The sequence below is a fragment of the Pimephales promelas genome, chromosome 18 (assembly GCF_988280905.1).
Source record: "Pimephales promelas chromosome 18, fPimPro1.hap1.1, whole genome shotgun sequence".
In the NCBI taxonomy this organism is placed as follows: domain Eukaryota; kingdom Metazoa; phylum Chordata; class Actinopteri; order Cypriniformes; family Leuciscidae; genus Pimephales; species Pimephales promelas.
In genome coordinates, this window is record NC_142786.1 from 26,021,549 (window position 1) to 26,047,011 (window position 25,463).

At 38.3% G+C, this 25,463-nt stretch overlaps 1 protein-coding gene across 18 annotated transcripts in view; it reads left to right on the plus strand.

Moving 5' to 3' along the window:
- The window catches only part of macf1a (microtubule actin crosslinking factor 1a), a 175,117-nt gene that overhangs the window by 72,294 nt on the left and 77,360 nt on the right, over window positions 1-25,463 (plus strand). For 7 of the 18 annotated variants that reach the window (XM_089123253.1, XM_089123258.1, XM_089123254.1 and 4 more), the window contains 23 exons: window positions 68-145; window positions 783-875; window positions 10,153-10,319; window positions 10,402-10,514; window positions 10,642-10,748; window positions 10,880-10,999; window positions 12,152-12,247; window positions 12,516-12,643; window positions 12,740-12,833; window positions 14,145-14,299; window positions 15,006-15,426; window positions 16,150-16,227; window positions 16,592-16,753; window positions 17,358-17,462; window positions 17,591-17,686; window positions 17,779-17,904; window positions 19,976-20,128; window positions 21,632-21,786; window positions 22,695-22,821; window positions 22,905-23,088; window positions 23,173-23,339; window positions 24,008-24,186; window positions 24,300-24,438. In XM_089123253.1, the coding sequence (XP_088979379.1) occupies window positions 68-145; window positions 783-875; window positions 10,153-10,319; window positions 10,402-10,514; window positions 10,642-10,748; window positions 10,880-10,999; window positions 12,152-12,247; window positions 12,516-12,643; window positions 12,740-12,833; window positions 14,145-14,299; window positions 15,006-15,426; window positions 16,150-16,227; window positions 16,592-16,753; window positions 17,358-17,462; window positions 17,591-17,686; window positions 17,779-17,904; window positions 19,976-20,128; window positions 21,632-21,786; window positions 22,695-22,821; window positions 22,905-23,088; window positions 23,173-23,339; window positions 24,008-24,186; window positions 24,300-24,438 (3,243 nt within the window). Of the gene's footprint in view, window positions 1-67; window positions 146-782; window positions 876-4,394; window positions 7,272-10,152; window positions 10,320-10,401; window positions 10,515-10,641; window positions 10,749-10,879; window positions 11,000-12,151; window positions 12,248-12,515; window positions 12,644-12,739; window positions 12,834-14,144; window positions 14,300-15,005; window positions 15,427-16,149; window positions 16,228-16,591; window positions 16,754-17,357; window positions 17,463-17,590; window positions 17,687-17,778; window positions 17,905-19,975; window positions 20,129-21,631; window positions 21,787-22,694; window positions 22,822-22,904; window positions 23,089-23,172; window positions 23,340-24,007; window positions 24,187-24,299; window positions 24,439-25,463 lie in introns of those variants that run through there. The other 11 variants (XM_089123241.1, XM_089123249.1, XM_089123243.1 and 8 more) reach the window with 2 other exon arrangements.

A 25,463-nucleotide genomic window follows, 5' to 3' on the forward strand; every position in this document is an offset into this window, starting at 1 on the left:
AACAGATTATTAGTGCGCTCATTTGCATTCTCTCTTTTTTTCTCTCTCTCTCTCTTTCTCATTATAGCCCAGGGAAAAGGGTCGCATGCGATTTCACCGACTCCAGAATGTGCAGATTGCCTTGGACTTCCTCAAGCAGAGACAGGTATGAATGTCTACACTTACACACACTTTCTCACTCTCAATCGCTTTTTACAGATTGTCAGTCCTTTATGTACAGATTCAAGGTTGGTTGGGCTAATGTAAGAGTTGAAGAGTCTGTCATTGAAAGTCTCATGTTCATCAACTAGTGTCCTGAATATTGGGGAGGACGTGTCCTCTTTAGTGTTGAGGCTGGATGGTTACCCTCTCTAATGTAATGGAGGTCTGTGTCCTCCATCTCCGTGTGCTTCAGTCGGCTACATGGCTTTGAGAAAACATGACCTGGTGTGATAGATTTGTCTTGCCCCATACAAGCCTGTCCAATCCACCCTCCCTGATGCCCAGGGTCCCTAAACCAGACAAAATGCCAACCAGCACCCTTCTCCAAATACATAGTACATAGCTTCTGACAGCTGTAAGCGTAAGAGGACAACAAACACCAAAGCTGTCCTGAAATTACATTAGATGGCCATTTTTTTTAACTTGTTTAGTCCCTAGGCATTGTTAGCAGATTCAAGCAATGCTGTGGTCTTTTTAGGGCAATAATTAAAATATTTTTTAACATTTAACATTGTTAAAAATGCATGTTAAACTCGATTAAATGTGTACTACTAATGAGAGCCTTTTTGCTTTTAATGCAGGTCAAATTAGTGAATATACGCAATGACGACATCACAGATGGGAACCCAAAACTGACACTGGGATTGATCTGGACCATAATTCTTCACTTCCAGGTAAGGTCACAGCTGTGCCTTGCTCGATTATGTTGCGCTCAACACAGCATGCCAGAGTTTGAGGTGACTTTACTTAATGCTAATAGCTGCTGTTTACCAGCCTCTCTTGACCGTAGCTGTCAATTTGAGCAACAGGGATTTGTCCATGGCAAGAATAGGAAAACTCAAAGAGGGAAGGGTTCATGAGGAGGATGTGATGTGAACTTTAGACATTGAATATGCTCAAGGACTGGTTTATTTGGCCCTCCATCTGCAGGATGAGAGGGCAGAGGTTGTGGACAGTTCTAGACAGGCACTGCCAGTCTGCATGTTGATAAAGAAACAAGAATCTGTAGGAGTGGACCCTGCAGAGCACATTTGTGAAATGGCCTTATTTTCTATACTAATGGGTCAAGCTAGAAAAGTAAGGTCTATTTGATGGAGACTGCGCTGCTTGATGGCAATTTAAGTAGGTTGCATGATAGTTTATCGGAAGAATTGAATAGAAATGTTTTGCCCTTGCTTGTTTCCAATGTCCCGTGTGTTATACTGATTGGGCAAACTGTTTGTAGAAAGCCTGTAATTTGTGGCAGTCTTATCAAATAATGACTCTTAAAGATATTTAAATCACATTCGTTTCTGCTTCCATTCATTAATCGGAAATGCATCGTGGAACACAGTAGAATAAGCATTTACAAGCTTTAAATTTTGGCTAGTATAGTACATCTACAGAAAGTTGCATACTATATGTGAAGAATTCCAATCCGAGCATAACCATTGTCGCCCATTAGCAGTAAGAAAAGGCCACAATGCAAATTTGACGACTTAATATAAACTTGCAGTTATCAAATAATAATAATTTTTTCAATAAATGTTTTGTTGATGATACAATATATATTAAATACTAATAGCGGCTTGTTCCAGGACTGTCCTGCAGGGGGAGCTGTTGTCAATAGTTTGGTGACATCACAAGGTGACATATGCAGCTGGTTGCCAAGGAGATTGTGTTTAGTATGACCCCAAAGCATTTTCAATCAGCATGATTCAGCAGAAATGAGTGGAGGAGGCAGGGGCCTCATGAAGATAGGAAATAACAAATCCGAAAGAAAAATAATTATGAAAATTAATTTGTTTTACACTGTATTACAGTGCTTGAATTAAATATCTTTCATTCACTATATTTCTAACAATACTTACTGAGCAGAGATTTGAAACAACTCTCAATTATTTAGACAAGGTAATTGGATTAAAACTGAAAAAGCCAGTAGCACACAAATTAGCTCATGTTGTTAACTACATGTTGCATCTTTGGGACAAAACATTTGAATAAATATGCACAGGGATAGACAAATGGGATTTTTTTTTCTTATATATGTACTTGCATACCTTGCTTATGAACAATAACATTGAGACACCAGTACCTGAAACGCGAAATGAGGTAATCATCATTGTAAACTCCAAGTTGGTCAAGTAGAATATAGCATGACTCATTCAGGGAAACATCATCCAATAATCATTTCAGCAGAGGCACATTATAAGCCATTAGGATGAGATGCTGTTTGTCAAAAGAAGCATTGGAAATCTACTCCTCTAAGTACAATTTTGATGCCTACTGTACATTAATTTCAGATAGCCAAGAGAGACCAACTATCTAACCTCCCCCACACTCAATCTGGGGCACTTAGGCCTACTGTTTTAAATCCGTCGCTGTAATTTAGGTTAACAGCAGCCTTTTAGAATATTGTTTTTGATATAAATTGACCTCATATATTTTTTTGTCTAACATCAGGATCCTGTGGGAAAATACCAGTCAGGCCCCAATGTATTAGCCCAGGCTGCATTTGTCTCAGCTGTCTCTAGCATAAATAATATCCAATCAAATCAGGTCTTTGTATGACGGTCACATAAAATATGGGGTTATCTGGCCAGGAGGGTTGTTTGGCAAGGATCGTAGTGCGCTGAAATCTATCTGCTGGATAAAGCCGATAGCTGTGTTCTAGTCTGTATTCTCTGTCCGTCAGTAAACAGAAATGATATCCTTTCTCAGTTACAGTACAGGAAACTCTGGATGCATGACAATTAGGTTAAAAAAAAAGTGGGCTCAGCTGGCTCATTGTCATGGTATCACGGATCTGATTGATTTATTGCTTGTTAATTCATCAGCTTCCTTTACAATCATGCTCTGCTCACGCTCATGCTCATAGGCTAAATTCCATCACAGTGCTTTTTTTTGGTAAAAGGTTCAATAATGTAGGAATAACTTCATCTTCATGCCTTCAGCCTCATTTGGTGCAGAATAGTGTATACCGCTGTTAGCCAGATAAAGAATTTAATGTGAAAGTGAAAGATTTCTACATGCAGATTATGTAGCGGGGTTCAGTTAGTCATACAAATTTGCTGCGTTGACCCAAAGAAAACTGGTAGCCTGCAAAATTTCATACAAATGTTGCTAGTGTGATTGCACATCTTTTTAGCCGTTCATTCACACAACAACAGCTTTTTGGGAGCCTAAAAATGCAACCTTTTGACAAACAAGTTTCAATGTTTGAAAAGTTTTTGAAAACTACACTGTTATCATCTTCTTATAAATAAGTACAAAAACGTGAATCTATGAAAAGATGTAAAAATGCACGTGCATATTACGTGTTTAGTCTATAGGCGTGCGGTTTTGGAGTGAGTGACCTGTGATGGTGATAATGTGTACGTGTGCAGGCCTTTTTTTTTATTATCGATATTATCGCCGATATTAGGTATTTTCCAAACTATCGGTATCGGCAGTTATAATGGCCGATAAATTAATATTTCAAAAATAAAATAAAAAGGGACGAAACATGCTTGAACCATGTCATGAGTGTTGGAGTTGAATAGTTTGTCCACCAGAGGGCACTCTACACCGTTCCTGTTGGCAACAATCGTTGAGTTGGTCACGATACATACATTGCTTGAATAACAATTAAAAGAACATCCCTATCAGTTCTCTTAACTCAAATAAGCATGAAAAATGTGTGACTATCATGTCCAGTTTCAAATAAATAAATAAAATATCGGCCGATATATCGGAATATCGGATTTTAAAACCCCAAAATATTTGTATCGGTATCGGCCTTCAAAATCCTTTATCGGTCGGCCTCTAATTTTTAGTACATTGTTGTCATGTAAATGTACAATGTAAGATATTAAGCTCTTTAGTCTAGTCAGTGGTAAATCCATTCATTCTGCCTTGTTAATCTTTGTCCATATAGTGTGTTAGAAGTAGGACAGGGTGATAATAAAAGCTGTGAAATAACATGTATATTAGGGGGCAACAGTTAAAATTTCAAGTACTTTTTTTTCTGGCACTGTCAGGCTCCCAACCAATTGAAAGCCATTGGGTTGGTGTGCGTGTGTGCTGAGCTCTGAGCTCACCAGGAATCGTAGGGAGGGAGGGAGGGAGGGAGGAGCATGTGGATTGGAGGAGAGAGAGGAGGAGGGAGAGCGAGAGAGGGAGGAGGAGGAAGCAGCAGCGGCGTATTCTGTGAGGCTGCAGCAGACTAGAGATGAAGCTCTTTTTTCCGCTGGTGCTTACCAGCGAGAGCAGAGGAGCTACCCAGCAACTGAGAAGAGGACACTTGCAACCTGCTATTACTGGAGCCCCTGGCTTCCTCTCCCCTCTGCAGGCCTATTGAACCACATATACAGCGACACATATGCTTTTAATTTCAAATTTGGGATTGCTGAACCCTGCAGAGACACACATGTAAGTCACACGTTTTAATCTAAACCCAGGTTGTGCAAAGGAGGGCGCCGTATCAATCGGATCAATTTCGCCATGCTTGACTGATGGAGCTATGCTTTTTTTCAACACTGGAGCAACCACTCTTTTCTGAGGATACTAGCTGTGCAGCTCGTGGTTGGGGGTGTATTCCTTTGGATTTTCCTCTTTTCGTCATCTAGCCATGGTTCAACTCTCCTGCCCTGCCCTGTCCTGGCTGCATTCTAATTAGATTCCACAGCCAGAGAATCCGTCAGTATCAAGGAGCGGCATCTTATAAGCTATCACTCTTTCTTACATCCGCTTACCCCAATCTAGGGATGTACAACTGCTTAGTGGCAGAACAAGGAAGACAGGATGGCTTGGAGCCATGTCTACTTGATAAATGAGACAGGATTACATGCTTAACAACGTCCATAACCGGCCATGTCAGCAAGGGGAAAGTGGTTATTTAGGTTTGCTGGCTGAAGGTGAGGTCTTCACTCATGGTAGTCACTATCCTCTTTATTGACTTGAATGTGCTGGCGTCAGTGAATGGGATGCCAGTTCCCGTGGCAGCAAAGGTACGCTTAGTACCTAGCCCTTCCCCCTTTTTCTGTTCAATATCTGGAGACTTGTTTTAATGGAGCTTGCATGTCTGGGAGGTGAAACACTCATAGCTACAGGTGTCAAGACCAAACATTACATGATGTGCTTGGGTGATGATGGAAACGAGATGTTGCGATCAAATTGTAGATGAGCTGCCTGACTCTGCACTTTTGTCCATTATCAGATCTGAGACCTGTCACACTGCTTTATCGTAAACCTTTTCCCACAGGACTACCACAACTACTGCTCAACACTTAACTACCCTATGTGAGTGCAGTGATCAATAATTTATAGTAAAGACACCCAGAGGCAGGTGTTTTTGGGCATCTTACTATACACACAAATACAAGAATAGACATGTTTTTCTTACAGTTTTTAGTTGTGTGCAAGCTGACAATTAGTGCATCCTAAGATATTGAGCATGTGCATGTGTGCTCACAGGAGTATGTCTGCAGTGCAGTTTTATTGTGGTTCTCACCTTGAGGAATATCAACAGTGGAATAGTGTGTCTTCGAATACCATGACAAATGGCCTCCTATTTAACACCAGCTCTTTTTTTCAGTCCGCGCTGCATCATCTCTGCATCATGAGAGAGTGGAACACATCAAAAGCCTTGCCGTAGGATTTTAATATTTTATAAAGGACAGTAACCTATATACATCATCATGTCCAAGAGGCTTGCTAGGGCCCTAGGGGATGTTTGCGTTAGGTTAACTGTAATATTGCCTGAATGATATCAGAAAGAGGAGACCAGACAACAGGAGGAATGACTGCAGTCCGACTCCACACCTAAAGTTGAGACATCATGCCCTGTGGGAACCTCAACATGTACCAAACCCTGTTGTCATGGTTAATGCCTTTTTGTCTTGGTTTTCACTCCAGATGAATCATTAACTTAACAGCCTCAGGCTGACTTTTTTGTGAATTGCTCTGCTCCCATTGTGGACATCTCTTAATTTCTTGTTTTTCCTCTTGACTTCTATTTATTGTTACTCTGTGTCTGAGAAATGGGGAGCTCCCTTGGTTGTGTGAAACAACCCAGGGATGATGGACTAGGTGGTGCTGGACCACTGTCCCCCAAAAGAAGACTTCGCTTCAGACGAAAACGAAAGGCCAATCAGAATTTAAGAGGTTCCAGAGGGGAAGACAAGAAAAGCCGCATACTTGAAGAGAAGGGTGGAAGCATTGAACTTACAGAGGAGTCTACTTCAAAAGCCCCTGTTTCAACTAAATCGCTATCTGGCCAAAGAAATACTGAAACACCCACCAATGTTGTCCTGGTTCCTGGTATGGCTCCAATATTTGGAAGCACGGGGACATTGCGGGGCAGCAAGATGGCCATTCTTTCCCCAGATCCCAGTCCAGCGTGGCTGGGGGCACTTCGCCAATTTGAGGTGGAGGGACTTAGTGAAGAGTCTCATGCTGAATTAGAGGAGGGCAACAGAACACCCGGAGGAGGAAGAGTCTGCAAGGTTCGAGAGCGAGTTCAGGGGGTATTAGAGAGACCTTGCCTTTTACGCTCCAAACTTGGTGACCTGGAAGTAGAGGAGGAAGGAGGGGATGTGCATGGGGCAAGAGAAATGTTGTTCAGTGAACCCTTGAAAACTGAGAAGAAGGGAGTTGTTCATATTCGTGAGTTTGGAGGGCAACTTTGTGTGGTCCGAACGGTCTATCCAAAAGACTATGGGTCACCCGTCTGGCGTGACAAAGAACTTGAGGTCCATTCTGAACCTCCAGCTGTATCTCCTGTTACTGGAGACATTATGAAAATACACGTCTCCGGAAATCAAGGACGACCACCCGGGAAGAACGACTCTGCCAAACCAGCAACAGCTGCAGCTCAGGAAAAAAAAGAGAAAGAGTTCCTATTGGACAACTCTACTCAAGTAGCTGAAGGCTTTGGTCTCCCACCACAGGACATTCAGTCTTCAGGTTACGCTAGCGATGTACCTCTTACTTCGCCTGAGACGGGAGGCGCTGTCCAGACTGACTGGGGAAGCTCCTCTGATGTGGTTGATTCTTCTGTGCTTGAGAGTCCCATCTCCCCACAAGAGATTCCAGCTCAGCCTTGCAGCCAGGTCAGATTATTTTATTCTCTGTCTGCCTAAAGCGCTTTCATGTCGCTTTGAAGTGGATTGGGGGTTCAGGTGTATGATTGTTTTGCATTTCATTGTATTTCTTCCCTTCTATCTATCGTGCGGCTTTTTACTCTCAGAGTCTAAAACAGCAGATCCTTCCTGATCCTCTCCCAGGAGCCTAATCAGTACTGGCCAGACCATCTCTCACTGTCTGCCTCTTTCCCTTCCCTCAATTCCTCATTATTTTCCTTCCCTCATACCACCCACTCTCTTTCCTGTCATTCCTGATATTCTGTATTAGAGTGAAACTGCCTTGCAGTGCCAAAAACACGATCAGTAGTGATGTTCACAGACACTGTCAGCTGTTCATCTTTTTTCTCTCTGCACCAGTGTAGATTGCTGCATATTTGTGTCTGTTGCCAGCCCTCCCTCGCCCTTGTGCTCCACCTGCACACTTAAGAGTTATAGCTGTTAGAGAGGGATTTTTGGCCTTGTTACAGATGTTGCAGCATGTTTATTGGTAGCAGGTTTATCTGGTTTATTAGATGCTTAAACCTAATGTTCAAGCCATGAATCTGCATGGCGTTTCAGTGATGTCCAAAATGCAGCAAAAGTGCGGAAACTGAAGCCAGCATGTACACACCCAGAAATATGCGTAAAACAGTAACTGGTTGAGTATGTTTAAATGCGGTCTCAGTGATCTCTCTCTCTCTGTAAGGCAAGCTTCCTCTTCGTTGGAGTTCAGTACTGTATGTGCCAGTTGCATTCATATTGTCATGAAATGTCCTACATATGCAAAAAATATGAATTTGATATGCATTAATCAGCACTACAAACTTCATTTTGTTGAAATGTTTGCTGTCAATTATAATTTCTAGGTTCTCAAATCGCTTTATATGGAAGGGGCGATCTCCTCAAACACCACCAATTACATTTGTTGATCTGGTGGATTTGTTGATTTGCATTTTTATTCTTTGGTTTTGCATTTTGTTTTGTTTTTAGCTTTAAGTTATGTGTTGTGCTGTTATTTTTGTTTGGTTTGATTTCTCATGTATCGCTTTTCTGATATTCTTAGCTCATACCATTCTCAAATATCCTTGTACGTTGCTGGTTGTAGTTCTTCCTCCACTATCCCTTATGCCCACACTACTGTAAGTGTTAAATTGCATTGTTGTGTGTTCATTTTCAGTTGTGTGAGCATGCTCAGTGTTAACTGTGATGTACTGTAATTACACTATTTGAAGGTTTCAGGGTGCAGCTCTGTCCCTGACTCCTGACTCTATTAAAAGGTCACATACTCAGTCTCCTGCTCTCTGATGGAAATACCACCATGTCACATTATGTCCATGTCATCAAACTTGATTTAATCTATATTGTCGTGGTCGATTCTCCTTAAGTCTAATTTGATTCAAGCCATCTTGTCTGGCAAATATGTTTGAACGAAAAGAAGAGGTAATGTTTTGGTGCGTTTTTATGGCTCAGAGCCTTGTTGATTGGACTAGCTTTAGAAATCTCTGTCCTCACTTTCTAAATCATCTTTAGGCTCAGGCTAGGACAGTTACTGTTCTGTTTCTGAATGTCACCAAATTTGACCAAGCTAATCTTGGCCTGCATGATTGACTTTAAGATCTGTGAGATACTCTTAAGTCTGTCTATACTCTCAGCGCTGTCTGCATTTATTCCAGGATTTAAAGTGTTCTTTGCTAGCTCTGCAAGAAAAGAAGCAGGCAGGGATGTGAAGAGTAGCATATGAGAGGAATGACAAAGGAATACAGATTAGAGCCTGGCACAGACAGATACTGCGGATACTGACTCCCTTTGTCAAGAAGAAGAAGAGAAAGTAAAAGTAGAGGAGTGAAAAAAAGATAAGTGAAAGGTTCATGTCCTTGCTGTGGGTCATTAGGGCCTAAGGTTCAGAGATACAGAGGCTATTTCTAATATTATACAGTGGTATGAATAAGTTTTGGCACCCATGCTAAAGTTGCCTAAAAAGAGGAATAAAAAATCATCTTTTGGATATTGATCTTAATGCCTTAATTAGAAAAATGAGGAAAACTCCAACCTTTAAGGACACCAATTTTCTTTGTGAATGAATAATGTTTCATAAATAAATAAATGTTTTTCCTTAAAATACAGGGTGCATAAGTCAGGGCACCCCTATGTTAAATTCCCATAGAGTTCCCATAATTCCCAGATTTTTATTTTTAAAAGCCAGTTATTTCATGGATCCAGGATAATATGCATCCTGATAAAGTTCCCTTGGCCTTTGGAATTAAAATATCCCCACATCATCACACACCTTCCACCACACGTAGAGATTGGCACGGTTTTACTTCAGTTAGCCTAATAGCTGGTTTGATTTGCATTGAAAGATGATCTTATGGAAAGTACCCCATGCCAATCTCTAGGCATGGTGAATGGTGTGTGATGATGTGGGGATATTTTAATTCCAAAGGCCAAGGGAACTTTATCAGGATGCATAATATCCTGGATCCATGAAATAACTGGCTTTTAAAAATAAAAATCTGCCTGACTTTATGGGAATTTAACATAGGGGTGCCCTGACTTATGCACCCTGTATTTTAAGGAAAAACATTTATTTATTTATGATACATTATTCATTCACAAAGAAAATTGGTATCCTTAAAGGTTGGAGTTTTCCTCATTTTTCTAATTTAGGCATTAAGATCAATATCCAAAAGATGATTTTTTATTCCTCTTTTTAGGCAACTTTAGCATGGGTGCCAAAACTTATTAATACCACTGTATGTTTGCAGACAAGTGATGCGTCACCTTTTTAGTAGCAGTATGAGATCAATTCCCGTTTACACAGTTAAATCATTTAGGTTCGGAATCAGTATCAGCTTTTTGTCTTTACCAGATTTCTGAGATCTATGTGAGCGGTGAGTCAGGTGACCTCACGGCGAAAGAGAAGCTGCTATTATGGAGTCAACAGGCCACAGAGGGCTACCCCGGTCTCCGCTGTGCCAATTTCTCTTCCAACTGGAGCGATGGACGCTTGTTCAATGCTCTTCTGCACAGATACAGGTTCACACACACATTTAAGTATAATTAGTGCTCAATTTCAAAGGCATCAACACTCATGATCTCATGGCACTGTGATTTTTAGGCCGGACCTGATAAACATGGAAGTGGTTGCGCAACAAAGTAACCGTGAGAACCTGGAACAGGCCTTTGAGATTGCAGAGTCATTGGGGGTAACAAGACTTCTAGATGCTGAAGGTAACATTAGTGTTTTAACTGTCTTTAGTTTTCATCCATTCTGCATATGAGAATTATTGTTTGCTAAACTCCATTTGTCTTTGATCATCATTTGCTTTCTCAATATCTTATCCTCTTTCTACATCAGATGTTGATGTGCCGTCGCCAGACGAGAAATCTGTCATCACGTACGTCTCCTCCATCTACGATGCTTTCCCCAAGATCCCAGAGGGTGGAGAAGGCATTGCAGCTCATGTATGATCACTTCACAGTGCACTCACTCTCTTTAAGTTGCATTTTCTTTCTCCACAGTACTTGTGTACCAATAAATTACACATTGTACAGTTTCCCCCCTTGTTTTCTTACATGCGGTATCTGTTGTTCAGGAGGTTGACCAGCGATGGACAGAGTACAAATCTGGCTTCTCTTCTCTGCTGCAGTGGACCAGGCAACATACGGCCCTCATGGCCAATAGGAGCTTCCCCCACAATCCTGTGGAACTCAAAGTAAGAAACGTGAGGGAAGCCGTCGTCGAAAGAGCAGCATTTCATAAAGATGAAGCTAAAGATATAATTTAATGAAAAACCTCTTTTCAACAATCTAGTGAGTTGCCTCACTGCCTTCACTACCATTCAGTTTGGGGCCATTATTTTTTTTTTTTAAGAAATTAATTTTATTCACCAAGACACATTAATAAGATCAAAGAATGTTAAAACAAACAATGTTTTTATGCTGAAAATTCAAAAAAAAAAAAAATCTGCTTTGCCATCATTTAAGAATAAATTATAAATTATATTAAAATTAGGGCTGTGCAAAAATTAATTGCGATTAATCGCATCCAAAATAAAAGACTGTGTTTACATAATATATTTGTGTGTACTGTATATAATTATTTTGTATATATAAATACACACACATGCATATATTTAAGAATTATTTGCGCTTAAATTCTGTATATATATAAATACATAATCTTTATTATATAAATATAAATATTTTATATATGAATAACACATTTTCTTAAATATATACATGCATGTGTGTGTATTTATATATACAAAATAATTATATACAGCACACACAAATATATTATGTAAACACAGACTTTTATTTTGGATGCGATTAATCGTAATTAATTTTTCCACAGCCCTAACTAAAATAGAAATTATATTACTATTCCACACAATATTTGACTATATTTTGATTAAATAAATGCAGCTTTGGTGCATATGCGATAGCGACCTCAAACTTTTAAATGGCAGTGAATGGAACACTACATCTGCAGTATATCCATATACCACAAATAGGGACTTGGCTTGTAATTTATTTTTTAATAGAGTTTGATTTTAGTATGTTGGTAAGCTAACAAAACAATATTATAATAAACATGAAAAAACACAGCATGCACACATATTGGGTAAAATAATCAATTTTCAATTTCACAACCTTTATAGATCCTTTTCAATGCCAAATACAGTGTTTATTTCAATTCCATTATTGAAAGAGTTTGGTTTAAAATAGTTGTTTGTGAAGCCAGCAAAAGGAATTAAGTTTTGAAAAAGCCTTCATGTCTAGAAAAAGCTGTGATGCCTTAAATTTCTAATCACTGTTTGATTTGATCTGACTTGGCTGCTTACCAATAGTCTTCTCTTCCCCAGGCACTTTACAATGAATATGTCCACTTCAAAGAAACCGAGATCCCCGCAAAGGAAAGAGAGAAAAGCCACATTGAGCACCTTTACAAGCTTCTGGAGGTGAGAAAGAAAAAACGAAGATAAAAAGAGAATGATAATAAGACATAGAGAGATTGAGGCTGACCTTGATTCTGCAGCTAAATGCAGGCAGCACTGTTCATAAGAGGCACAGTGGAGCTGCACATTAACAGATTCAGGCTAATGTAGAGCACAATGCTGACATGTGGGAGAGGAGGAAGACTGACAGGATAAAGGGAAAACACATGCACACACTCAAACACACTAGGAAAGCTTCTTTTCATGATTGATGTTTGTGGGTGGCGTTTAGGCATGGATAGAGTTTGGGCGCATTAAGTTGCCTCAAGGGCTACACCCTAATGATCTGGAGGAGGAATGGGGAAAACTGATCTTGGAGATGTTGGAGAGAGAGAAAGCACTGAGGCCTGCTGTGGAAAGGTTGGGAGAATCCAGTTCTTGATGAAATTGCTACATTTTACATTTTGTAGCAGTTCAGTATTTTTATGTGTATTTTGTATGTATCTTTGTTTTTAGGTTGGAGTTACTCTTGCAGAGGGCCAATAAGATCCAGAACATGACTCTAGATTGTGAGGAGAAACTAACACTGGCGAAGAACACTTTGCAGGCTGTAAGTATGGGATTATCTCTGCGGGAACTGTCTCATAAACTCTTTTCCAAAAACTATTTACCTGTCTCTACATTGACAACTGCCTTCTGAAATGGAAGTGACTGATTTGGATGCTGTTCATATGCAGCAGCTCTGTCTGCTATATTAATAGATACTGATGTTAGATGCTAAGCTACATAGCACTCAAATATTTGGTACAATAGCCTTTTTTTAATTAGATTTAACTATTTTTATTGCTGATTTTCAGTATTGAATGGAGTTGAAGATTAATGGAGTAGTTCACTTTTTTTTAAAAAACTTTTGCTGATAATTTACTCACCCCCATGTCATCCAAGATGTCCATGTCATTCTTTCTTCAGTCGTAAAGAAATGAAGGTTTTTGATGAAAACATTCCAGGATTTTTCTCCATATAATGGACTTCACTGGGAACCAAACAGTTCTAGGTCCAAAAGACAGTTTCAATGCAAACTGTTTAAAGGGCTTTAAACGATTTCAGACGATGAATTTCGCTTATCAAGCGAAACGATCGCTCATAAAAACGAAATAACAAAGCTCTTTTATAAGCTCAAATGGTCGCCTTGCTCTGTTCTGTGATGTGCGTTCATGACTCTCCTGTTTGAACTCGTTTATCAAAATGAACGAATCTTTTTTCGTGTCATTTGTTTCATTCAACGAACGAAATGAACGAGTTGACTCTGGAAAAGATTTGTTCATTTTGATGAACGAGTTCGAAAAGGAGGGTCACGAATGCGCATCACACCCTAACCCTAACAGAGCCAGGCGACCTTTTGAGCTTGTAAAACTTAAACTAAAACGTTGTTCGTTTCGCTTGATAAGACCCTTATTCATCGTCTGAAATCATTTAAAGCCCTTTGAACAGTTTGCACTGAAACTGTCTTTTGGACCTTGAACCATTTGGTTTCCATTGAAGTCCATTATATGGAGAAAATCCTGGAATGTTTTCTTCAAAAACCTTAATTTCTTTTTGACTGAAGAAAGAAAGACATGAATATCTTGGATGACATGGGGGTGAGTGAATTATCAGCAAAAGTTTTTTTTTTTTTTTTTTAAAGTGAACTACTCCTTTAATATTACCATGAAGGATACAGGCAATGCCACTTTCCCAAAAGAAGGGATGAAAGACCATTTGGAATGTCATGTCAAACACAGATGGCTTGAAATACAATATCAGTTCGCAACACACTTGGATTTGTCCTCTGAGATCACTCTGAGATCAAAAACATGGTTATTTATCATTTAGAAATCTTTTGTGCTTCATTGTTTTCCATTTGTTTACTGTCTTTCCTCAGGACATGTCTCAGCTAGAGAATGGGCAGCCAGTGCGGTGTGAGAATGAATTGGGGTTGTATCTGCAGGACTGTGAGGCTCTTGTCAGACAGCTTCACCTTGACCTGCAGGTCCTTCGAGATGAGAAGTACTACCAAGTGGAACAGCTGGCTTTCAGGTAAGAGGGAGAAAAGGCGAAATAGAAAAATGTGTGTGAAAAGCAAGCCAGACTGAGGGATGGCATGATTTTGTACTTGTTGACAGTTATTAAAGATTTATTTGATTGACAGAAAAGAGGGAGATATCTGTACTGTGAACAATTATGAACACAGTTATCACAATTAAAATTATATTTATAATTATTATTATAAAGGGTTAGTTCACCCCAAAATGAAAATTCTGTCAATAATTTCTCACCCTTATGTTGTTCCAAACTTGGAAGACCTTTGTTCATCTTGGGTACACAAATGAAGATATTTTTTATGAAATCCGAGAGTGTGTGCCAATCCGAGATATTTTTTTTCAGTCCCGAGAGCTTTCAGCGAGCAACACAATTTACACATTCAAGGTCCAGAACAATAGGAAAGACATCATTTAAGTAATCCATTTGGCTCCAGTGGTTTTTCTTGACCTGCAATCCAGTAGGGGGAGCACCATGACGCATGCGTGTTGTCTCAAGACTGGAAGTTGTTCTGTGAACGCACTTTGGATCATTTTATTTTATAAATATAGAGGTCAATTATGTTTTTTTGCGCAAAATTCATAAAATGGAGGTGAAACCACTGGAGTCGCATGGATTACTTTAAAGATGTCTTTCCTATTTTGCAGAAAAATTCTAATTTTTCCATCCAGCAGTCTTACTCTCGGTCTTTTCTCTCTTGTAGGGTATCATGTCTGCAGGAGGAGCTGGTCTCTATGCGCCTGCAGTGTGCCAGTGTGTACAGGAAGGGTCATTTCTCCACGGGGGGTCTGCTGGGAGAGCACGTGGGTCAGAAGGGGTCACCAGGAGGTCTGGCTACACTCGGAGCACAGACACTCCTGGGAGCAGTGGGTGCCGCGGCGTCTTTGCTCAGGCGGCCGATGTCTCGTGCAGATCTGGTAGCCATGTCCTCCTCTGAAGATGAAGGCAGTCTGCGCTTCATCTATGAGCTGCTGGGATGGGTTGAAGCGACACAAGACTTACTGGAACGAGCCGAGTGGGGTTCTGATCTGCCGTCTGTAGATCAGCACCTGCAGGACCACCACGTCATTCACACAGCAGTGGAGGATCTACTCAGTAGCCTCAAAGAGGCTAGAAATTATGAGGTACGAACCTATCAAAAAACCTTTCACATCATTTCTGAAATAGTCTCCGCTTCAGGCAGCATGTACACAGACTGCAAGCTGGCCTGTTTACTGAGTGTCTTCTGTATACTGCACACAAAACTGGAATGCACTTAAAAAAAAGGCTCCAGTCAGATCAACTCACAATTTGCAAATGAAAATTACTGTGTGACTATGAAAAATATTTAGCTGTGTTGGTGCAAGTGATTGATCGAAGCTCATGAGTGGTTGTATATGCTGTCCAAAATAAGAACATGCCAAGTGGCAAATGCAAGTAGTGTGACAATGTGTTTATTTACACATGAACCACTCATGATGCGGTGTGCCAACATCTTGTAACGAGAATCATTTTTATGTTTTGTTATGTAAAAATCAGAAGGTTAAAAAGGTCTTCCTGTGGTTTTCACCAAAATAAAAGCTCTATTTATTTAACAATTAATTAGTAACCAAGGAAATTAAGACATGTATATTAGTACTGTAAATTAATGTTGTAAAATTAATTGTTTAGTATTATTATTAAATACTATTTTTATTTTACAGTACACTAGTATTGGTAGTAAAATTGTATATTTATTTGTTTAATTTTTATAATACCATGATTATAATAATAATCTTATGTATTATTTATTATGTGAGCTTATGTATTGCACACTCAACCCTTTTGCATAAGGAATGATTTATTTCTTTATATTCTCTCTCCCTCAGTCAAGGGTCTCGCCTAATTTACGTAGCAGTTACTCTGAGACTCTGTCCAAGTTGGAGAACCAGTATTGCAAACTACTGGTGAGTTTTCCCTGCTTTAGAATTATGATAAGCAGACATGTGTGAGTGTATTTGAGTTCATTATACTCTGTATTATGTATATTACTCTTCTCTGATCTCATTAGGGCGTGACAGAGTGTGTCCTTCCTTACAAAGGCAGAATACAGAATGCTTGTGTGACATGCTTATAAGAGTGCCGCAAAACACCTGCTCTTGACATAAACCCACACCCACACACATCTCCATAATTTAACCAAATCAGTTCTCCATGAAAACATGCAATTGTTCAAAAGACCAAGGGTGCTCACAACGGGGAAAGCTTCAGACTGAGCAGTTGGCCGCGTTATATGGCCAGTTTTATAAATGTTGTTGTGTGTTGTCGCAGGAACATTCGTCATGGCGACTGCGTTGCCTGGAGAGCCTTCGAGCTTTTGTGTCCCACTGCACCGAGGAGCTGATCTGGCTCAATGAGAGGGAGGAGGAGGAGCTGGCCTTCGACTGGAGTGACGGCAACACCAATATGGCTGCCAAAAGAGAGCAATATGCTGTAAGACTCCATCTATAGAAAGATGCACTACCTCTGGCCACCATATGTTCCTTTACTGATTTAGTCCTTATTACTGAATGTTTTTTGCCCTTACATGTATATTTTCTTTAAACATTTCTTTTATAATATTTAGGGCTGTATGTGTATTTGCCCTTAGTTTCAAAAGAACTTCATGATTATTTAAAGTCATGATGAAACAAATAGAATTGCATTGGAATTGTTAGTGAAATGGATTATCAAAAAAAATGAAAAAATGTTAGTGAGGGCTTGGTTCTATGCATCTTGTTGTTGATTGGCTTTTGAGATGTGGGTATTGAGCTCAAAAATGGATGCAGATGAACGTCAGCTTGCAGGGCCAGAGTTTAAGCCGACTAAGCGATTGTCGTTTTATGATTTGTCGAGTTATGGTATTTTTTTTTTTATTATGAGGTCAACATTTAAAAAATCAAACAGACATGGATTAATTGATTACAGTAAAATCACTGACATGCATTTACAAAATAGGGTGAATTTTCACTTCATGCCGATTTAAGTGTAGTTGCAGTTGTCCATTAGATTTTTGGGGAATTGAGCAATTTCTTTTGATCTCCTTAACCTCTCTCAGGACATGAGGTCAGAGCTGGAAGAAAAACAGGAAGTGATGCGCTCCCTCCAGGAGACAGCTGACCACATGTGTCAAGAAAACCACCCAGCCAAACAAACAGTGGAGGTGAGTTGGTGATCAATATGAACAAATCTTCATGCAGTGAACTCAGCATGTCACTCTCAGATGCAGTAAAAATCGTTTTAAACCAGATTTGGTGCTCAATCCTGACCTGTTGACCCCTGTGATCATAGGCCTACAGTGCTGCCCTGCAGACGCAGTGGCAGTGGATTAAAGAGCTCTGCATATGTGTGGAGCAGCACCTCAAGGACAACACTGCCTACTTCCAGGTACTAAGTCAAGCTTTTCAATGGAAAAGCATTAAAACAATTATTTGTTAATACATTTTTTGCTTTAAATGACGTTTCTGACTTTATTTTAGTTTATGAGTGATGCACGGGACTGTGAAAGCTTTCTACGTCAGCTACAAGACACCATTAAGAGACAGTACACCTGTGATAAAAACAGCAGACTTGGCAGATTGGAGGATTTGCTGCAGGACTCCATGGTGGGTGTTTCCTCTTATTCAAAAAAATAATGATTAGTGCACAATCAGCCTTTAAAACATAAATTATCATCATCATCATTCTTTGGAGATTTTAGTTTAGGAATTTGAATTTTTGAGCTCAATGAGTGCACATATGACAGATGGCACCATGAGAGAGGGGTTACACAAGAGCAGGCAGAGCAATGGGCATATCCTCTTTGGCCATACGGAAGAGAAACCCAGAGCTGGCACAAGTGTATCACAGTTAAAATAAAGGCATGAATGCATTAAAAAGTAGATAGAAGCTTGGATGGATTATCTTCCCAAATTAATACTGTAAATTTAAACATTTAATTTTAGAATCTCTCTCTCTCTCAGTATTGTTAAAAATATTAGTATTAATATTTATACTATAATTACTACTACTAATTTTCTAAAAAAAATATTCTTTACAACACCCTTTTTCATTTTAAGAAAATATTGGCTATTGGTGGTTGTTTTCTTTAAAAACAAAAAATAATTGTAACAATGACATTAAGAAAATTTTAAGAAAATTAAGAAAAGTTGCATTAGTTCATAATTAACCAAATTAAACGCATCATCAAAAGTAATTTACAGTATTTGAGTGGTTGTTTATAATTGAGCATAAGATTCTTTAATTAAAATCTTTATGTTAGACATAAACTTGAACCATTCTTTGTGTCAGTATGTGTTCTACATCGCCTCCAGCTCTCACTTGGAGATTATTTTAATTAAGCATTTGACAGATGTCTCCCCAAAAATCCCCACTCTTTATGTGTATTGACCAGTAACCGATTATATCCCTCAAATAAGGATGTGGCATGTTTGCCATAATTTCACTCTTTTAGTTGCTCTGAAAAACCTCTATTTTGATGAACTCTGACCCCATGTTGATATGCAGTCAAATTTAATACCACTTGTTAGGTTCTTGCGGAGAGCATTGTGTTATTAGATCTTCCTGCCAGCCTCTGCTTCCCAATGCCAGAACTAATGAATCCCTTATGAGCTGTTTGTGGAAGTGTCATACCACATACTCATTAATTTTAGTACAACGAAAGCTAAGCAAATAATAACCCAGGGAAGAATATCAGTGATGGCCATATATATTCTTAAAGATATTTTGACGTTCATTCAGCTATTTTTGTGAGAAAATGAACATTTATTATCATGAATGCACATTTCAGTTACAGTTCATCTGACATATAGCATGGAAAAACAGGTAATAATGGAGAAAATCCAATTATCAGGAAAGTGGCTTAATTAAAGAATTATATTCTGATTAATACATTTAAATATTTATTTATTTTAGACTTTTTTGAATATTATTTCTATAGGAAAAATGTATTATGGCCCCTAGTAGTACGACATCAAATTACTCAGTACTATTTTAACTGCGTGTTGGTATAAGTAATGTGTTGCAATAATGTGTAACACCCTTAAAAATAACAAATTGCATTACTTAGTTACTTTTTCTGGAAAGTAATAATGTGTTGCGTTACTTTTCTGTTAATTGTATGACCTGCTTGGCTTGCTGGTTATAATAAATAAATAAATACATAAATAACAGTTCTATATTTGGCAAATGTAAAATCCTTTTCACACTAAAAGTGAACTGAATCTGCTGGCATTCTGGATTGCAGAAGAAAATGATGCAGAAGAAGAAAATACAACATTCTTTCTTCAGGAAATTAAAAAAGTGTTTTTCAACTAGTCATTTTTGCTTATTGGTATGATATTGTTTGATTTGGATCATCAAATGTCAGCAGCAAAGACATTGGTTAATAAAGTAAGGTTAAATACACATTATTTAACATTTAATTATTGCATTTTCCTAATGTTTTGAATTTGCATTTCATGGTTTTTATTCATTTTGAGGAATACTGCATCTTTTTTATGCAAGTGAGATTAGGAGTGGTGCCAGTCAATAAATGGGAAAGCTTATCTGAAAAAGTAACTCAGATATTTTGTACATTTAAATCTAATTTTACTTTACAGATCACAAAAAAACACCCCCAGCACTGGTTTACTGTTGGACTGCTTGTTTGACTTTCTTATTTATTTTATTTTTCAGGAGGAGAAAGAACAATTGATTGAATACCGCAGCACAGTGGCCAGCCTTGTAGGTCGGGCCAAGTCTGTAGTCCAGCTCCGCCCACGCAGTGCAGAGAGTAACCTGGGCACCACCACGCCCATCCGTGCCATCTGTGACTACCGACAAATAGAGGTATCACATGCTCCAGATATCTCACCATCACAACCTACTTGCTTTGCCTTACCTTATCACATCACAACCCTGCATTGATCCTTATGCTCTTAAGAACTGAGCTATGATCACAGAGCTTTACGTTTGTGTCCCAATCCTAACCCCACTTGAAAACAGTCTTTTAGTTTTCATCTTCTGCTCCACTCTGGGTGCTAGCCAGAGACCTTCTGCACATATTTAGTCATAAACCACCCTGGAGCTGTGAAGGCAAGTATATGGGGAAAAGGTGCAAGTGACCAAAGATATTTCCAGATCTGTCCTGTGTGTGCCAACTTAGCTGTAAGCAAAGAAATGTGTGTGAACAAACCTGCTGTAGCGGATCTAATCTGCCATTTCGTTGCTTTTCATTCACACATTTCACATACTCTACTTAATTGAAATGATGAAATAAGAGGCTGTCATTTATTGAGGATTCATTTTTTTATGCAAAATACTCATAAACACTCAATCACTCCCAGCTGTGGCCCTGTTTCTTTTCCTGATCGCATTATTTCAGTCAGGCGAGATCTGCTAAATGCCTGAAAGTAATCTCTTTCTCCCTCCCTATCCCCTTCCCCACCACCCTTTTCTCCCTGTCCTCCCCAAATCTTCTTTTTTTTTTTCCTTTATCCCTCCATTTAACCCCATCTTTCTCTCTCTGTTCACTTCCTTCTCCCTTCCTGTGTATGTGTGTCTGCGGGGCTGGGCAAGGCCAACTCTCAGGTACTATTGCCGACCGTTCTCCTCCTCTGACCTTTGCTCTCTGGCCTGGCCCTGCACACAAGGGACCCCTGCTTTAACTCAGGCATCCTATACACTGTTAATGTGAAATAGGGTTTATATTATGGATTAGATGTTTTTTAATTTTTTTTTTTTTTTTATGTTTTATCCCAGCCCAAAATGTCATCAGTTTTCCATGGTGGGAGCATGTTGCATGGTGACTTGCCATGTCATTTTTAATTCTATTGTATTTATCAGTCACAAAGGTGGTAACCCTCTGTTAGATTTAATTTCATATCCATACGTAATATATATATAAAAGCATAATGTTCACTGTGTGCAAGGGGATAGGGTGAGAGTTGAGGTGGGGCACTAGAAAGTGCTCTCACATCTTTTCTTTTCTTTTTAATATGCTTAAATGACTCAGGAGGCTTTTAATCTTGTTGCTTTTAGCGTTATTGAAAAAGCTAGGCTGAAAAAGTGAACAAGATAAGAGCTTTTGAATATATTGTTTTGCCAGTTATCAGTTGTAAAGATATGTTACCACAGTAAGGCATTATTCCATGAAATTCATATTTCATGTAATTCAACTCATATGAAATTCCATTAGCATTAACATTTGATTCCTCATCCTTTGGTTAATATTTGAAATGTCTTTACTTTGACCATCAGTTCTGCTTTTTCTGCTCAATTTGCTCCCTTACCTGTTATGTTTCTTCCATCCCTTTTTCTCTATCACTCTATTTCTATATCTCTCTTTCTCAGATCACAATCAGCAAAGGAGAGGAATGTGTATTGGAGGATAACTCTCAGAGGACTAAGTGGAAGGTCATCAGTCCTCAAGGAAACGAGGCCATGGTGCCATCTGTGTGTTTCACCATTCCTCCCCCTAACCAGGAAGCCATCGACACTGCCAGCAGGTACAGTACACAGATGTTAATGAGGGTCTCACACACACATGCAGGAATAACATACGGCTTAGAAATAACGTGCTATGTTTATGTAATGTTTGGCCTAGTAAGTAACCACCCAGAATGCCCTAAAACCACCTAGAAACAGGTACAGAACCTAGGTTTAGGTACAACCCTAGTGTTTTAGTGGCAAGTTTTGCACGGCCAAACCAGTGTTGTTAGTGCAAACTAACAGTGAAACTGTTAACAATCGTTTTCATTCATTGAAATAAAGCTATAATAAATGAAAATAGAAATATTAGATTACATTTTAAAAGAAATAAGTACTAATAATGCTAAAACTGAAATAAATAATAATAATATATTTTATTTGTAATGCACCTTACATTTAGAACAAATCTCAAAGTGCTACAGTTTAAGATCATAAAAGCATTGTAAAAATAGACATAGTAGTTAAAAGTCAACAGTTCTGCTAAAAAGAAAAGTTTTTAGTTCTTTTTAAAAGTCTCAATAGGACTAAACTTTTCTTTTTAGCAGAACGTTTGACTTTTAACTACTATGTCTATTTTTACAATGCTTTTATGTAAGCTAAATAGAAATATTAAACAAATATAAAATGACCAAAGCACATAACTGAATTACTACATCTCAAACTAAGGTTAAAATGAAAATAAAAAATCTAAATATTAATAAATACTCTCATAGTGTATAAATAATAGTAAAGTAACACTAGTAGGGCAAACACCACTCATGTTGCCTTGGAAAAATACAGCTTTTTTCATTTTGAATGTGAATTGCGCATTTTAGCACAAGGGACATTTAACAACTATACATTTTGATTTTGTATTGTCTTTGTTGCATAAACAACTATATAAACTTTGTAAGATAATCTTTTCTTTTTTTTTATCTGTGAATAGAATGGAGCAGATGTACCAGAACGTCATGTCTCTATGGCACCAGCTGCATGTTAACATGAAGAGCGTAGTCTCCTGTCACTACCTGCAAAAAGACATAATAAATATTTCCTCCTGGAGTCTGGACACAGTTAGTACAATAATTCACTCAGTTTCCCTCTCTTATTGGAACTCTTTCAGAGGTTATTCATAACCATGTGCCTGTCTCTCTAGATGCGCTTGCAGTCCCCAACAGAGAGGCAGCAGGCTTTAAACAACCTGGACGCCCACTTGTCCGACTTCCTCACGGATAGTCGCGAGAGCGCACTTTTCACACCGACTGAACGTTGTGAGATAGAGAGAGAAGCTGAGGACTGCCGTGAACATTGCCAAACGCTGCTGGTTTCTTTAGAGACAGGTAAGAAGGTTACTGTGTCTGTGTGTTGTAATCATTTTATGAAACTATGTGACATGGTGCTCAGTATTTTTTTTCGTCTTTCAGTGGAGAAGGATGAGTTGGCCTCTCGTGCTTATCTCTCAGAGCTGCAGAGCATCAAGTCGCACCTAGAGGAGGCAGAGAGCAGGCTGATGCACGGCATACAGACTCCACACCCCAGCACATTATCAGGAGATGTCGCAGACACTGCAGTTCACATAGCAGAGCAAGAGGTGAGTCATCAACACAACTACTCCCTCTACTGAGCAATCACTGTGTACTACAGTTTTTAGCTGATGTACATGTATAAACCAGTCAGATTAACTAAAAATGCTTTTTCATGAAATATTTTTCAGTATGTTGCTGACAGTGATCAAATAGTTAAACGTTTTATTAAAGTATTCAATTTGTTTGAAGTAGCTTTAATTTTTGTTTTACATTTTCATTTTAGTTTATGTTTTAGTAATTTTATGTGCTTTGTCATTTTTTATTAGGTTTGGTCTTTATAAATTTCATTATTTATGAAATTGTTTAAATTATTTTAAATATTTCTGTATTTATTTGATTTAGTTTTGTTTCAGTTTATTTCCTTATTAAAAGATTTTACGAGCAGTTTTTTTTTTCTTTTGTTCGACGTCCCAATTATAAAAGAAAGTCAATGGTGCCAAAAAACGAATCGTTCTTTAAAATTTCTTCCTTTGTGTATATTATATAACATAATAGTAAGCATTTTATTGGACAAACAAATTAGGATATTAGGATGACAACTTTTAGGCGAACACTAGCAGATTATCTCAAATCTAACAGACATTGACTAAAATCTGCAAATGTCATTTTAATGACATTTTCATATAGTCTTTATAAATCTGAATATAATATGAATCTTTTAATGGTGTTGCAGAAGCTACAGCAGGATTTAAAGGGTCTTCAGTCAGATTTGGGTGAGGTTTCTCGTCGCTGCGTGAGCTTCTTTGAGGAGAAGCCTACTTCTTCCAGTGTGCCTGTCTTGCGTTCTGAGCTCAACCTGGCCGTAGAGCACATTGAGAAACTCAACTCCCTCTCCTCCGTTTATCTGCAAAAGTTAGTGCACAGTCATTTCAATACATGTATGCATGTACTCTACCCTAATTAGACAAGCCCTTTTTAATGTTAATGACAAACATGATTTGAGTGTCTTTTTTTACATCTGCCAGACTGAAGACGGTAGATGTGTTGATGAGAAGCCTGCAGGCTGCAGAAAGTCAAGTGAGAAAGAATGAGAGTCGACTAAGTGAAGAGGATATTGTTCCTGCTGATACTGCTGCAATCCAGGCCTTGGGAGAACAATTAAAGGTGAGACACACAGACACTTCACTAGTTGATTAATATCTCATCTAGAGCCGCACAATTAATCATTAAAACTAGGGCTGTGAAACGATTCATCTCGATTAATCACATCCAAAATAAATGTTTGTGTTCACATAATATATGTTTGTGTAGTGTGTATAATTATTTTGTATATATAAATACACACACATGCATGTGTATATATATTTATATGTATTTATACAAAATTAATATTATACATAAATATAAATCTTTGATATATCAATAACACATTTTTCTTAAATATATACATGCATATGTGTGTTTATATATACAAAATAATTATACAGACTACACACACATATATCATGTAAACACAAACTTTTATTTTGGATGCGATTCATCACGATTAATCGTTTCACAGCCCTAATTAAAACATTGCGAACTTGATTCAAACATCGACACAATCTTATTCCTAAATGACGATGATTCAGCTATGTCTATTAAACCTTTTGTAAGATCAAAACGCGTTGGCATTATGTGTTTTTAACCACACAGTATTATTATTTCTGTTACTATAATTCAGATTTCACAGAAGTACTAGTGCACAGTTTATACTTTGTATATAAACACTGTCTATGTCTATGGTAGCGATCAAAATATAGAGTAAATCAGCTTTTGAAAGTAACTTGATGCTTCAAAAAAAGGTTGTATCAATTACATCATTACACCAATAGATGGCGAATAAGTGACTTTTAAAAAAAATGTATTTGTCATTGAAGCCACCTTTTCACTATCTCCAATATTTGCATACAATTTTCGCATTTCGCCCCCAAGTGGCAGTCGCAGAGAGCGTTCAAACTGCTCATGAAATAGCCACTCTTATTCACCATGGAAAATGAAAAAAATAAAAATAAATAAAGAGACATTTAGAATAGATAAAAATGTGCGATTAATCATGTGTTAACTATTACAATTAACTATAATATTTTTATCTTTTGACAGCATTAGTAATTATAAAATACTTTTTCGGGTATAATTATTCATAACTG